Source organism: Convolutriloba macropyga, chromosome 1 (assembly GCF_964194025.1).
Source record: "Convolutriloba macropyga chromosome 1, txConMacr16.3, whole genome shotgun sequence".
Taxonomy (NCBI): domain Eukaryota; kingdom Metazoa; phylum Xenacoelomorpha; order Acoela; family Convolutidae; genus Convolutriloba; species Convolutriloba macropyga.
In genome coordinates, this window is record NC_134468.1 from 55,492,357 (window position 1) to 55,506,462 (window position 14,106).

The following is a 14,106-nucleotide window of genomic DNA, read 5'->3' on the forward strand; positions in this document are numbered from 1 at the left end:
TTATTTCTTTTGTGATGTTAACCCAGCATAAGAGATCTTTAAATTTTCATTTACGTAAGTTTTCTTTGCTCTGAAAGCGAGTTGATTTTTTTTATCAACAACAAGGGACGAAATATATTTCGTAACGAATTCAATTGAAATCTCCAGTTAAACGCAAATAAATGGAAAAAAGAGCACATATGAATTTCGCAGGCTGTTTTTTAAATTTAATTGTACTTGCAGTTTGTTGCAGACTTCTTGGCAAGAAGGATTTTTGTTACATTAAACAAGATTGGTTTAAGGGATAACTAAAATTTAATTAAAACGAAAAATTAATTGAGGGGTTACAGACAATTTTATATGAGCCAGAAAGAAAAGTAGCAAATTTTGCACAATTTTGGAAGATTTTTAGTCCCTGGACTAATTGTGGACAAAAACGACGAACTGCAGTCCAGCAATTATGTTTACTATGGCTCAGATTCCTGCCATCTAAAGGTTTTTTATCAGCAAATTTCACCAATTGGAGGGCTAACGTCGTGCGAATTGCTCTCAAACAACTAGCTCTCAAAATAACTGGCAATTCGTCTGTAGCCAGCTACAGCTTAGACATGAATTTAATCTCTCGTCAACAGCTTGGTTCATTAGCATCCTTAGAGCTAGTAAGGTCCTAAGGGAACTGCTCAGTGACTCAATGCACTCTTTTACCTGTTTATCCTATTTTTGAGGAGAAAAGACGCAAAAACTTATCACAAGAAAGTTGATAGTACGAAAAATTGCTTGAGAGTATGGTTGTCACCGATATATTTAACTTCGAGGAAATTTCGCAAACTATAACTACTTCTTGCTCCCGCTTACAAACCTAATCTTGAAAGATGGGCAGAAAAGACAGTAGCAATTGCGAGTATAATCGTAACGGAACGAATTCACTTTCCGGATTTGTTATTTACTATGTAATGTTCTCTCACCATAAGAGGTCTTTGCAATCTGAGCAGTTAAATCCCTTGCCCTATCATGTGCATCTAGCAGAGCAGTTCTGATTTGCTGATAGCCAACAGTGATGTCAGCCAATCGGAGCCCAGTATGTGATGACGTCAATCGCAGCTTCTCTAGAGTTTCTTTTTGCTTTTCTAACTCCATCATTTCCTAAAGAACAGTAATAAAATGTGATTTAAAAACTCATGCTCGAGATCTCTCATGCTTTTGACTAACATCGTTTTCCACTAAAAAGATTTGCAGTTTCATGAGCCAACAGTTAAGTATTACCAGAACCTAGTCCGGAAATTATCGTTTTTAAACTTTAGAAAATCGTTGGTATATTTGTTTAGTTAAGACAAAAAAGACAATACCATTCGTATTTTTCTTCGATATCGTCGGTATATTTGGTTTTGCAACGTAATAAATTGTCGGTGTATTTCGTTTTAAACGTAAGGAACCGGTATGCTTGGATCCGCGCCACAGGAAATGAATAGAAAACGATTTTTTATTCTTCATGATCATATGAAGACTCAATGAGTGTCTAATTGAATTGAATCCTCATCAATGTTCAACAAGTCTAATGTTCCCCAAAAAAGTTCAACGTCAATTTCATTTCTCTTCACCAAGTTTTGTTAATCACCTATAGAAGAAATTCAATCGATTTGCAGTTTTTGGAAGAAATTGTATAGTTTTTTTGGAAGAAATTGTATAGAAAAACAACAATTTCTTGCATTTCAAACCAAAAATACCGACAATTTCCTAGGTTTTGAAACCGAATATACCGACGGTTTCTTACGTTCTTTTTGTATGGTCTTCTGGACTAGGGACTAAAAAATGATAAACATAACCGACTAAACGTCAGAAGAATTGCTCTCGTACTAGTGGGAGATCTAATCAATTGCAGCCTGCTTCATTCGGGGGGAGAGGGGAGCCTAAATTGGACTATGAAGTTCAATAGTGGGCTTTAAATAACATTAGAGGTTAATATATACCACTATTAAGACTAAAAGTAATAAATGGCACCAGTTTCGGCGCACTTTTCATTTGACTTTGAGTTTGCTGCCAATTGAGAACAGCTGCTTGAAATTGTGGTTGAGAGAGAATTTTAAATCACGCAAAACGCAAAAAGTCAAGGGCTTAAAAGTCACTCGAAAAGTCAAAACGCTCAAGCGAAAACTTTGCATAGAAAAGACAACGCGTTTACTGTAATTGCTTCTCTACGAGAGCAATTAAACATAAGTAACTAACTTTTGGCAAGCTTTTGGCTTCGTCAGCAGCCAGCAGCGGTTTAGTCGATGTGCAGGGGGTAGAGTGAAGCAGGGGGGAGGGGGCTGAATTGGTGGGTGGGGTGAACAAGGACTGCCGTGAAATGGGAGATCAAAATTTGAGAACCGCTTTTTGCACCGTAAATTTATGTCTCCAATACAGTTTTGGTGAACTGCATACTTAGAGTAAGCCGAAAGTCTCTGAGAGAACTTAATGCCTTCCCGACGACGTTACCTGTTTATCCCGTTTTTGAGGACTAAAATTCTGAAGGGTCAGATGAAAAATCGATCAAGTGGAAAATCGCATTAAAAAGACCACAGGACTTTTATAACTGCTAGAAACTTAGTTTGCGAGCATTTAATCCAGACAAAATCTTTTCCTCTGATTTTGAAGACCGTTAATTGAACCGTTATGTCAGCTGCCCAGACCTTGCCCCCCCCCCGCATGGGACTGATGAAAAATCGTCCGAGAACATTTGGAATTAAAGTAATTTGGCTTAGCTTTATTTCTCCTCGACTTTGGCTTCATCTGAAAATTTGTTTTGGCTAACCAACCTTGTCAATCATCCATTGTTGAATCTTTCCACTGTTTCCGAATGATGTTTTATGTTGTGTCATACTATTCTCATTGCTTTCACCTCTATCATCTAAAACCAACAGGTGTTAGGAATGTTCTTTCCCCCTGTTTAATCAGCTTCCTTTGTATAACCATTTGTTGCTACGAGGCTATAATCTTTCCAATAATTTGTGACAACTTCTTAGATTTGTAAGTTTATAATTCTGAAAATCGTCTCTTAGCTTTTCTACTCTAAGAGCATTTATTGTTGCTGGCCGAGGGTCATAGTGCCCTCCCGTATCTAAGGCGCCGTGACAATCAGTACTGATTCCGAAAAATTTCAGAAATTTTTCAAATTTTAGTACTTATTCAGAAGGATTCAGAGAAAGTCAGAACCAACTGTGACGTGATTTCTGAATTTCTCTGAATCAGAACAAAACTCAGAGAGAATATTCGGTTTTCTTCTGAATCAGGCGATAATTCAGAATGAATCAGTGAAATAGCTCTGAATCAGACAAATTCCGTGCAAAATGTGGCCTGAATTAGTGACTCTGACTCAGTACTGAATTTAACTTTCCTAATTAGGTACGGGGTAAGAGCGTGCATAAACCGAGGGATAAACCTTAATTTTTAACATGTTGTGTTTTCAGTTTCAACTCCTGTTTAAACTTTAAGCAAAGCTTGTTTTTATTAAAAGTTCAGGCTCAAAGTTTGTTAGGCGATTTTAAAAACAGGAATTTGCTCTGGCACTAATATAGTCCAGACTGGAAGGTTATATCGCGGTAATCATATGCTCGTAGCAAGATGTTGCATTGTGAGATCATGGAAGACAAAACTCCAATCGTAAGAAGACAAGAATTTTTAGCATATTGGATTATATTGTTATTTTGCAAGATGTTGCTAGTTTGGCGGCAATGAAGCAAGGTTCTGGGTAATTCGTTTTGGTCAACTCCTAATCTAATTGCCTCCCTTTTGGTAACCATGCTCTTTTTTTGCAAATAGTAATTAGAAAAGAGATGCTCATTTTTTAAAAAAATAATCAAATACTCAGACTAAATGAATTTAAAAGAATTTTACTTTTTTGAAGTGACTTCAATTTACCAATTTTTTTACAATTTGGTTATCCGAAGCTAGAAGAGCGCGCGTGTGTGTGTGTCTGTATGTATGTGTGTGTGTGTGCGTGCGTGTTTGTGTGTGTGCGTGTTTGTGTGTGTGTGTGTCTGGGGGTATGGAGGAGAGGGGTCTAAAATTGCCGGAGTAGAGAACGGTGGACGGGGAGTGTTTGGAAGACCAAATGTTGAAAGGCTCAGTTGAACTGATAGTGAACTGATAGTGAAAACATAACCGGCTAGTTTCAGGCGAACTGCTCTTAAACGACTGGTGAGTGGTTGGCATCCTCAGACAATTTAGTGATGCTAGCGCGTGAGGTGAGCGCAGGGGTGCATAGGGTGGTTTGATGGGAGCTGCATGGGGCCACGTTCTTAGGGCATGAAAGATGTGCAGGTGTGGCGATTGGGGGAGGGGGGGAGGTAATGTTGGAGAGGGGTGGAAGGCGTATGGTGGGTGCGGGGGTCAAACTCTAAGAACCGCCCTTCACACCATGAGTAAACGTCTCCTCGACAGTTTCTCTGAATCGCATACTTGGACACTACTGAGCTGAAAAGATATAAAAGAACCCAATGCCCTCTGGGCGCTACCCATTTATCTCGATTTTGAGTATAAGTGTTCACACCATCATAAATGTACGTCTCCTCAACAGTTTCTCTGAATCGCATACTTGAAGACTGGAGAGCTGAAAGGCTCTAAGAGAACTTAATGTCCTTCGGGTGCTACATGTTTATCCCGTTTTTGAGGACAAAAAGTTAGAAGGTCAGACGAAAAATTGACTATGCGAAACATCGCATAAAAAAGAGTACAGGACTTATATCATTGCTACAAACTTCGTTTGAGAGCAATTAATTAGAATATGTGCAATTGCTCTGCATTGAGGATGTCGACTTTTAATATTTTGTCTGCCACAACCCCAGACCGCAGGCAAACTTATCTTACACCTAAATGCTGAATCGAAAGATCAATTAAGCGAAAAATGGGTCAGACAAAAAAAATTGGTCACGTGAAAATCGCGTAAAAAAAGTCCGCAGGACTATAATAATTGCTACAAAATTTATTTGTGAGTAATTAAACACAGTTGTTCAGCGTCTTATTATTGTTTATAGACTTGATTTAATATCATACTGATCATGCTAGGGCGTGCTAAATTTCTATAAAAATTCTCATATTTGCGAGAAGAAATGTATTTTTTAAGACGACGATGCATTGTTGTCAAGGTTAAGTGGAAATCTTGCAAGATCGTTAATCATCTGTTTTTCTCTTGGTTGGAAGAGTTGCACATTTGGGAATAAAACAATTTAAGTTTATCTACAGCGTTTACTGAGATAGATTTTGTCTCTCTGACTTGTAATGGTTAAGTTATAATTGGGCAGCTAGGTTTTAAGTTAAGGACTGCTTGTTAGAGGGCGTTTTTGGAAAAAGCAAGAGTCACAGTTTTTTTGTGGCTTGTGACAAAATCTGTAATTTTCGTGCCTGAGAGTTTTTCTTCTTTACTTTTTAATTTAAAAAATGTTCCTAAATTACAGCTTTTTATTTGTTTTGATGAACAAAAATTCTGCAATTACAAAACTAACACTGCAAAAAATGACTTGCAATCTTTATGGCCACATGAATCATGCAAAGTCTAAAATAAAATTGGGCGACAATAATACGTTTGTTGCAATATCTTTCTGAAACATTTTCCAAACGGCAACAAGACACAAACTTCAACTAGTTTGTTCTTCTGCTTCTTTGTGTTAAGTTTTCATGGACATGCTATCAAATTATACCAAGTGAAATATAATTAAAAACTTGAACACCATGAAAAAATAATTATTACAGGAGATATTTGTTTTTGCGCAGTTTCAAAAAGTATTTAGTTTCACATGCGTTAAATGTCAAGATTCTATAGAGCAATTACTTAAGTATACAAAACACAATCTGACCTGCGCAAAATCTTTTAAACCAGCGTCAATAAGACAAAAGCAGTTTGTATGTTGAAAATTAAAAGTTATGCTTAAAAACAAGACACTACAGGTACAATACTTGGATATGTCGGAAGTCGAAGTAAAAAAAACTTTGCGTTATATTGAAAAAAGTGGCACTGTTTTGTCGTTTTAAAATTTTAGTAACAATTTTCAATGACGGTAATTAGTTACGCAAAACGTCGAAATAAGTTACCTCTATCTTCCAAAAAGGCTTGCATTTTGTGAATCATCTTCACGGATAAACTCAACTCATTTCCACTCAAAAGCAAGTGCACATAGATTCCTTATTGAAGAAAATTGAAATATATTTGCGTTGTTTGACTATTTTACACACACACAAACACACACCACGCGCACACACACACACACACACACACACACATACACACACAAACACACACCACGCGAATCCTAAAACAAGTGTTGAGAAAATAAGAGACAAAATTGAGTACATATGATCCATTGGCCAGGTATTGTAAGCTATTAAAATTAGAAATGAGTTTTTCAAGAGAATCTGCAAAAAAGCTATACATTTTATCCTCAAAACGCAACTTCTTTCACCACAGCTGAGATTGAAGTTCTTTCATTTAAGTTTGCAGTTTCTTTTTCGAATAATTACCAAAAATACTACGTTTATTTATGTATAATCAGCTAGTTTAATTTCATGTTTTTTTTGCTGTCAATAATGTATAGTGGCCAATTTTTGCCCCCTACATGACCATAAATGTTTTAAATAAAATGTGAAAATGTGTTAAATAAAAACTCTATTTCGATCTTGGAAAACACTGTTCAATCGGTTTTTCTTAACCAATAAAGATTCTCTTAAGTGCAGCTCGCGTACAAAAGCAAAACTCACTGGAGAAAAAAAATGTCGGAGAAACGAGGCATAAACTGCAAGGGTAGAAATAGAAGCAGCGGGGTAGAGAAAACGTGTGGCGAGGTCAAAGTTTCCAAAAATGAGATTCAAATTATGAAGTCATTTTTCATCAATTCTAGTGAAACGTATACATAAAGATTAGAAGATATTTGGAACACTAAGAGAACTGTTCATCTCATTTCTGAGGAGGATAATTTTAAAACGTCAGACGACAAAACGATAAATTTGCATGAAAGATCAATAGGGCTTAAATAATTGGTACAAACTTTGTTTGAGAGCAAATAAAAATATTCATTTTCAGATCGCTGTCAGAACCTTGCCTGACCTCATTGTCCTTTGATCCAATTGCCAGCCTAATTTTTCTATAGTTGTCAAAGTGATTATAATTCGGTCTGCACAGTTTCAATGGTTTTGGTGAAATCAAAATTTGTGAAATCAACCTCTAAATGTGAAAACTATAAGCGTATTATAATGAACTAATCAGTATTAAACTCTAATGAACTTTGACCACTTAATGCACGGGAACAGTTAACGATATCCCATCTTTATTCTAAGTGTTAAAAAGTGTTTTAATTGGTCCTCATTTTTTGGATTCAACTGAGATGGTGAACCCAGCCCTTGGATTGGAGGACTATAAAATGTAATACCAAAACCACTCAGCAGTTAGCTCTGAAAATTTTTGATAACCTAATGCACTAGAAAAATTGAAAACAGTCTAATTTTTTTCCTAAGTGTTGTATAGTGTTCTAATTTGGTCCTCAATTTTAACAGATTAAAAAATATGACCAAATCAGCCTCCAAATTAAAGAGCAATAATTTTTACTCAAAAGTCAATTAGCAGTAAGGGATGTTACTAGAACCAATTACCAGCATACTCTCAGTGACTTTGATAACTTAAATCAACGTCTTCAAAAATTCATTCCGTTTCTATTAATTTTGCCTTATGACTTTGAAAGTGTTCGTGTAAATTTGCTGATTCGTGAAAAAGGGAGTGAGGTAAGGCAGAGGTTGAACGAGAAAATGTTGACTTGTGTGAAACGAATTTGGTAAAATAAGGTGAATAAGGTAAAACAGATATAAACCATAACCGACTGACGTCGGGCAAATTGCTCTCAAACAACCGGCGAGCGGTTGGCTTTGTCAGTAGCTAACCACGGTTTAGTGAGACTAGCTGTAGTTTAACTGGAGGGGTATGAGGTGAGCGCAGAGGGGGGGCTGCCACAAAGGGGGGCGGTTGCAACAGTGGGAGGGGGTATTAAGATACACGGGGGCCCTGCGGCCAGAACAATATGCAGGGGTGGGGATTGGGAGTGAGGTGAGGGGGCTTATGGGGGCTGTTGATTTTTTGGGGGGAGTGGCGTAGGGGGTCAACTTCCAATAACCACCCTTCACATCATAAGTAAAGGTCTCCAAAACAGTTTTTTTGAATCGCATACTGGACACTACTGAGCTGAGAGGCTCTAAGAGAACTTAATGCCCCCTGGGCGCTACCTGTTAATCCCATTGTTGAGGACGAAAACTTAAATTGGCTTGACGAAAAATCGGTCAGGCGAAAAATCGCAGAAGAAAGACCACTGCACTAAAATAACACTTCACAAAATCGTTGTAAAAATAGGAAGACAATTCAAAAAAAGATAGCAGAAAAGGTCTGTAAAACCTACAATCTCAGCCAACCTTACAATTTCACAGTTTTCGATCACCAACAATTCTAGCCTGAGTCCAAAATCAATTTAATCTGCTTTGAAACTACAACTTTAATCATACGAAGGGAAAACGATCGTAAATTACAACTGGGCGCCCCTCAATAGCGCCGATACCCCCATTAACCTGCAAGCACCATAGCTAGGCTCTACTGACCTTCAAAAAGACCGGTGTTGTACCCTCCATTAAGCCTTAGTTATTGGTGAAGTAAATCTTTAATGAATTACGCCACGCCTAAGTAAAATGACTTCTTTGGCTTGTAGGTCAAACGGGTCTTTCCCATTATAGTCTCCCGTTATAGTATATTTACGATGATTGGGGTGCTATAGGTTATCTGATCACTGAGCTGGGGGCTATAATGGGAAAGACCCGTTCAAACGTGTGATCAATGAAAAAACACAAAACAACTAACGTCGGACAAATTGCTTCCGAGAGACAGGCGAGGCAATGTATACGATTGATACTACGTTTATATATGTACAATCAGTTGAGAAAAGGAGTGAGGTAAGTCAGAAGTCAAATGTGAAAAATGTGACGTGTGTGAAACGATTGAGGTAAAATAAAGTGATTAAGCTAAAACAAATAAAAACATAGCCGACTGACGTCGGACGAATTGCTCTAAAACGACCGGCGAGCGGTTGGCTTGGTTAGTGACTGGCCACCGTTTAGTTTAATTGAACGGGCGTGAGGTGAGTGAAGTAGGGGGGGGGGCAACGATGGGGGGTATTGGAAATTGTGGGAGGGGAGTCTTGAGCTGCACGGTGCCCTTACGGCCAGAACATCATGCAGGGGTGGGGGTTGGGGATGAACTGAGGGGAGCTGATGGGGGCTGTTGTTTTTTTGGGGGGAGGCTGGGGGAAAGGGATCAACTTCTCAGAAACGCCCTTCACACCATAAGTCTATCGCATACTTGGAGACTAGTGAGCTGAAAGGCTCTAAGAGAACTTAATGCCCGCTTAGCGCTACCTGTTTTCCCGTTTTTAGGACGCAGATTCAAATGCGTCAGAAGAAGAATTGGTCAAGCAAAAATTCGTGTTAAAATGCCAACATTTAAATGATTGCTACACACTTCGTTTGAGAGCAATTAAAAGTATAGCAAAACAACTCATGAACTACATTTCAAAGCATGGTCATTAAATAAACAGACAACTAGACATATTAATGAAAAGGAATTGGTTCGGAAAAGCTTTTGAATTAACAACACGATCAAAAAATAGGAAAAAAAGAAACATTGAATTCGAAAGTCAAATTGCAGCACGTGAACCAAAAAATGCCATTCTAGAACATTTATTTAGCTTCTCAGCGACAGTTTGGGCCTCCAAAATTTTTTTCAATTTTTGATGACATTTTGTGCTAGCGATATTTGCATCTAGCAGTTTTGTGAGCCTCAATAAATATTACTTTATGTTGTGGTCATTAGTGTTGTTAGGTATAGTTATAATGAGCAATTTTTGCATCTGCTAATCATACACAATGTGTCCAGCATGGTTGTAAATATTTGTATCTGTTTGATTGGAGGTTAAGGCAGCTAATGCATCCATAGACGCATCTGCTTGCAACAGCATCTTTTTATTTTGTTCAGCTTGATTTGCCAAATGCTTCAATCTCAATTTTTCCTTCATCCGTTTTGACCTCAGTTGACCAGCCAGCTTGTTTTTCAACAACAACTGTCTTGCTAAATTTGCACTTTTAGCATTTAAGTGACACTCGAAATAGAACTTGATCTTGTCTGCGTCGTAAGTTTCCGTTTTCTCACTGTAACTTTTGCAGCAAACTCCATCGAACTCTGCTTCCTGATATTTCAAGTCAACTAATTGGAAGTTGACAAGGTCTTATTCGATGCACGAACTGTTTTCTTTGAGGCTGTTTTTTCGATACTATTCACAAATTGTCGATAAAATTTTACCACTAAAGAAATTGAAAACAGTCTAAGTTTTTTCTAAGTGTTTTATAGAGTTCTAATTTGGTCCTCAATTGTAACAGATTAAGAAATATGACCAAATCAGCCTCCAAATTAAAGAACAATAATCTTTGTTCAAAAGTAACATAGCAGTAAGGGACGTTACTAGACCCAATTACCAGCATACTCTCAGTGACTTTGATAACTTAAATCAACGTCTTCAAAAATTGATTCCATTTCTAATAATTTTGCCTTATGACTTTGAAAGTGTTCGTGTAAATTTGCTGATTCGTGAAAAAGGGAGTGAGGTAAGGCAGAAGTTGAACGTGAAAAAGTTGACTTGTGTGAAACGAATTTGGTAAAATAAGGTGAATAAGGTAAAACAGATATAAGCAATAACCAACTGACGTCGGGCAAATTGCTCTCAAACAACCGGCGAGCGGTTGGCTTTGTCAGTAGCTAACCACGGTTTAGTGAGACTAGCTGTAGTTTAACTGGAGGGGTATGAGGTGAGCGCAGAGGGGGGGCTGCCACAAAGGAGGGGGGGGGGTTGCAACAGTGGGAGGGGGTATTAAGATACACGGGGGCCCTGCGGCCAGAACAATATGCAGGGGTGGGGATTGGGAGTGAGGTGAGGGGGCTTATGGGGGCTGTTGATTTTTTGGGGGGGAGTGGCGTAGGGGGTCAACTTCCAATAACCACCCTTCACATCATAAGTAAAGGTCTCCAAAACAGTTTTTTTGAATCGCATACTGGACACTACTGAGCTGAGAGGCTCTAAGAGAACTTAATGCCCCCTGGGCGCTACCTGTTAATCCCATTGTTGAGGACCAAAACCTGAATTGGCTTGACAAAAAATCGAGGCGAAAAATCGCAGAAGAAAGACCACTGCACTAAAATAACTGATACAAACTTCGTTTGAGAGCAATTAAACAACTCACAAAAAAACCCAGAAAGATCTCTAAATTTTAGAAAAGACTGGCAAACTTTTAACTGGATTTTCTTCATTTGACAGCAATGAATCAAGAGTAGCAAATGACATCACGCACACAAATTCAGCTGCTGCTGAGTTATAGAAATCTTCAAACTAATCGAACTTTTACTTCTGGGCGATTCACAAAATCGTTGTAAAAATAGGAAGACAATTCAAAAAAAGATAGCAGAAAAGGTCTGTAAAACCTACAATCTCAGCCAACCTTACAATTTCACAGTTTTCGATCACCAACAATTCTAGCCTGAGTCCAAAATCGATTTAATCTACTTTGAAACTAGAACTTTAATCATACGGAGGGAAAACGATCCTAAATTACAACTGGGCGCCCCTCAATACCGCCAACCCCCATTAACCTGCAAGCACCATAGCTAGGCTCTGCTGACCTTCAAAAAAAGGGGTTGTACCCTCCATTAAGCCTTAGTTAGCGGTGAAAAAAAATCTTTAATGAATTACGTCACACCTGAGTAAAATGAATTCTTTTGCTTGTAGGTCAAACGGGTCTTTCCCATTATAGTCCCCCGTTATAGTATATTTACGATGATTGGGGTGCTATAGGTTATCTGATCACTGAGCTGGGGGCTATAATGGGAAAGACCCGTTCAAACGTGTGATCAATGAAAAAACACAAAACAACTAACGTCGGACAAATTGCTTCCGAGAGACAGGCGAGGCAATGTATACGATTGATACTACGTTTATATATGAACAATCAGTTGAGAAAAGGAGTGAGGTAAGTCAGAAGTCAAATGTGAAAAATTTGACGTGTGTGAAACGATTGAGGTAAAATAAAGTGATTAAGCTAAAACATATAAAAACATAGCCGACTGACGTCGGACGAATTGCTCTAAAACGACCGGCGAGCGGTTGGCTTGGTTAGTGACTGACCACCGTTTAGTTTAATTGAACGGGCGTGAGGTGAGTGAACTAGGGGGGGGGGCAACGATGGGGGGGGGGGGTAGTGGAAATTGTGGGAGGGGAGTCTTGAGCTGCACGGTGCCCTTACGGCCAGAACAATATGCAGGGGTGGGGGTTGGGGATGAACTGAGGGGGGCTGATGGGGGCTGTTGTTTTTTTGGGGGGGAGGGTGGGGGAAAGGGATCCACTTCTAAGAAACGCCCTTCACACCATAAGTCTATCGCATACTTGGAGACTAGTGAGCTGAAAGGCTCTAAGAGAACTTAATGCCCGCTTAGCGCTACCTGTTTTCCCGTTTTTAGGACGCAAATTCAAATCCTTCAGAAGAAGAATTGGTCAAGCGAAAATTCGTGTTAAAAATGCCAACATTTAAATGATTGCTACACACTTCGTTTGAGAGCAATTAAAATTATAGCAAAACAACTCATGAACTATATTTCAAAGCATTGTCATTAAATAAACAGACAACTAGACATATAAATGAAAAGGAATTGGTTCGGAAAAGCTTTTGAACTAACAACACGATCAAAAAATAGGAAAAAAAGAAACATTGAATTCGAAAGTCAAATTGCAGCACGTGAACCAAAAAATGCCATTCTAGAACATTTGTTTAGCTTTTCAGCGACAGTTTGGGCCTCCAAAAATTTTTTCAATTTTTGATGACATTTTGTGCTAGCGATATTTGCATCTAGCAATTTTGTGAGCCTAGATAATTTTTACTTTATGTTATGGTCATTAGTGTTGTTAGGTATAGTTATAATGAGCAATTTTTGCATCTGCTAATCATACACAATGTGTCCAGAATGGTCGTAAATATTTGTACCTGTTTGATTGGAGGTTAAGGCAGCTAATGCATCCATAGACGCATCTGCTTGCAACAGCATCTTTTTATTTTGTTCAGCTTGATTTGCCAAATGCTTCACTCTCAATTTTTCCTTCATCCGTTTTGACCTCAGTTGACCAGTCAGCTTGTTTTTCAACAACAACTGTCTTGCTAAATTTGCATTTTCAGCATTTAGGTGACGCTCGAAGTAGAACTTGATCTTGTCTGCGTCGTAAGTTTCCGTTTTCTCACTGTAACTTTTGCAGCAAACTCTATCGAACTCTGCTTCCTGATTTTTCAAGTCAACTAATTGGAAGTTGACAAGGTCTTATTCGATGCAAGAACTGTTTTCTTTGAGGCTGTTTTTTCGATACTATACACAAATTGTTAATTTTACCCCAGTCCGATAAAATTTTACCACTAAAAAAATTGAAAACAGTCTAAATTTTCTCTAAGTGTTGTATAGAGTTCTAATTTGGTCCTCAATTTTAACAGATTAAGAAATATGACCAAATCAGCCTCCAAATTAAAGAACAATAATCTTTGTTCAAAAGTCACATAGCAGTAAGGGATGTTACTAGACCCAATTACCAGCATACTCTCAGTGACTTTGATAATTTAAATCAACGTCTTCAAAAATTCATTCCGTTTCTATTAATTTTGCCTTATGACTTTGAAAGTGTTCGTGTAAATTTGCTGATTGGTGAAAAAGGGAATGAGGTAAGGCAGAAGTTGAACGTGAAAATGTTGACTTGTGTGGAACGAATTTGGTAAAATAAGGTGAATGAGGTAAAACAGATATAAACGATAACCAACTAACGTCGGGCAAATTGCTCTCAAACAACCGGCGAGCGGTTGGCTTTGTCAGTAGCTAACCACGGTTTAGTGAGACTAGCTGTAGTTTAACTGTAGGGGTATGAGGTGAGCGCAGAGGGGGGATGCCACAAAGGGGGGGGGGTTGCAACAGTGGGAGGGGGTATTATGATACACGGGGCCCCTGCGGCCAGAACAGTATGCAGGGGTGGGGATTGGGAGTGAAGTGAG

The 14,106-nt window shown here is 38.4% G+C and overlaps 1 protein-coding gene across 1 annotated transcript in view; it reads right to left on the reverse strand.

Annotated features, from left to right (window-relative positions):
* LOC142343818 (uncharacterized) overlaps positions 1-14,106 on the reverse strand; it is a 45,984-nt gene that overhangs the window by 3,748 nt on the left and 28,130 nt on the right. Inside the window, exons 5-7 of the mRNA XM_075395228.1 lie at positions 13,063-13,389; positions 2,775-2,866; positions 945-1,122 (exon numbers count right to left, since the gene is read on the reverse strand). Of these exons, the coding sequence (XP_075251343.1) occupies positions 945-1,122; positions 2,775-2,866; positions 13,063-13,389 (597 nt within the window). The remainder of the gene's footprint in view (positions 1-944; positions 1,123-2,774; positions 2,867-13,062; positions 13,390-14,106) is intronic.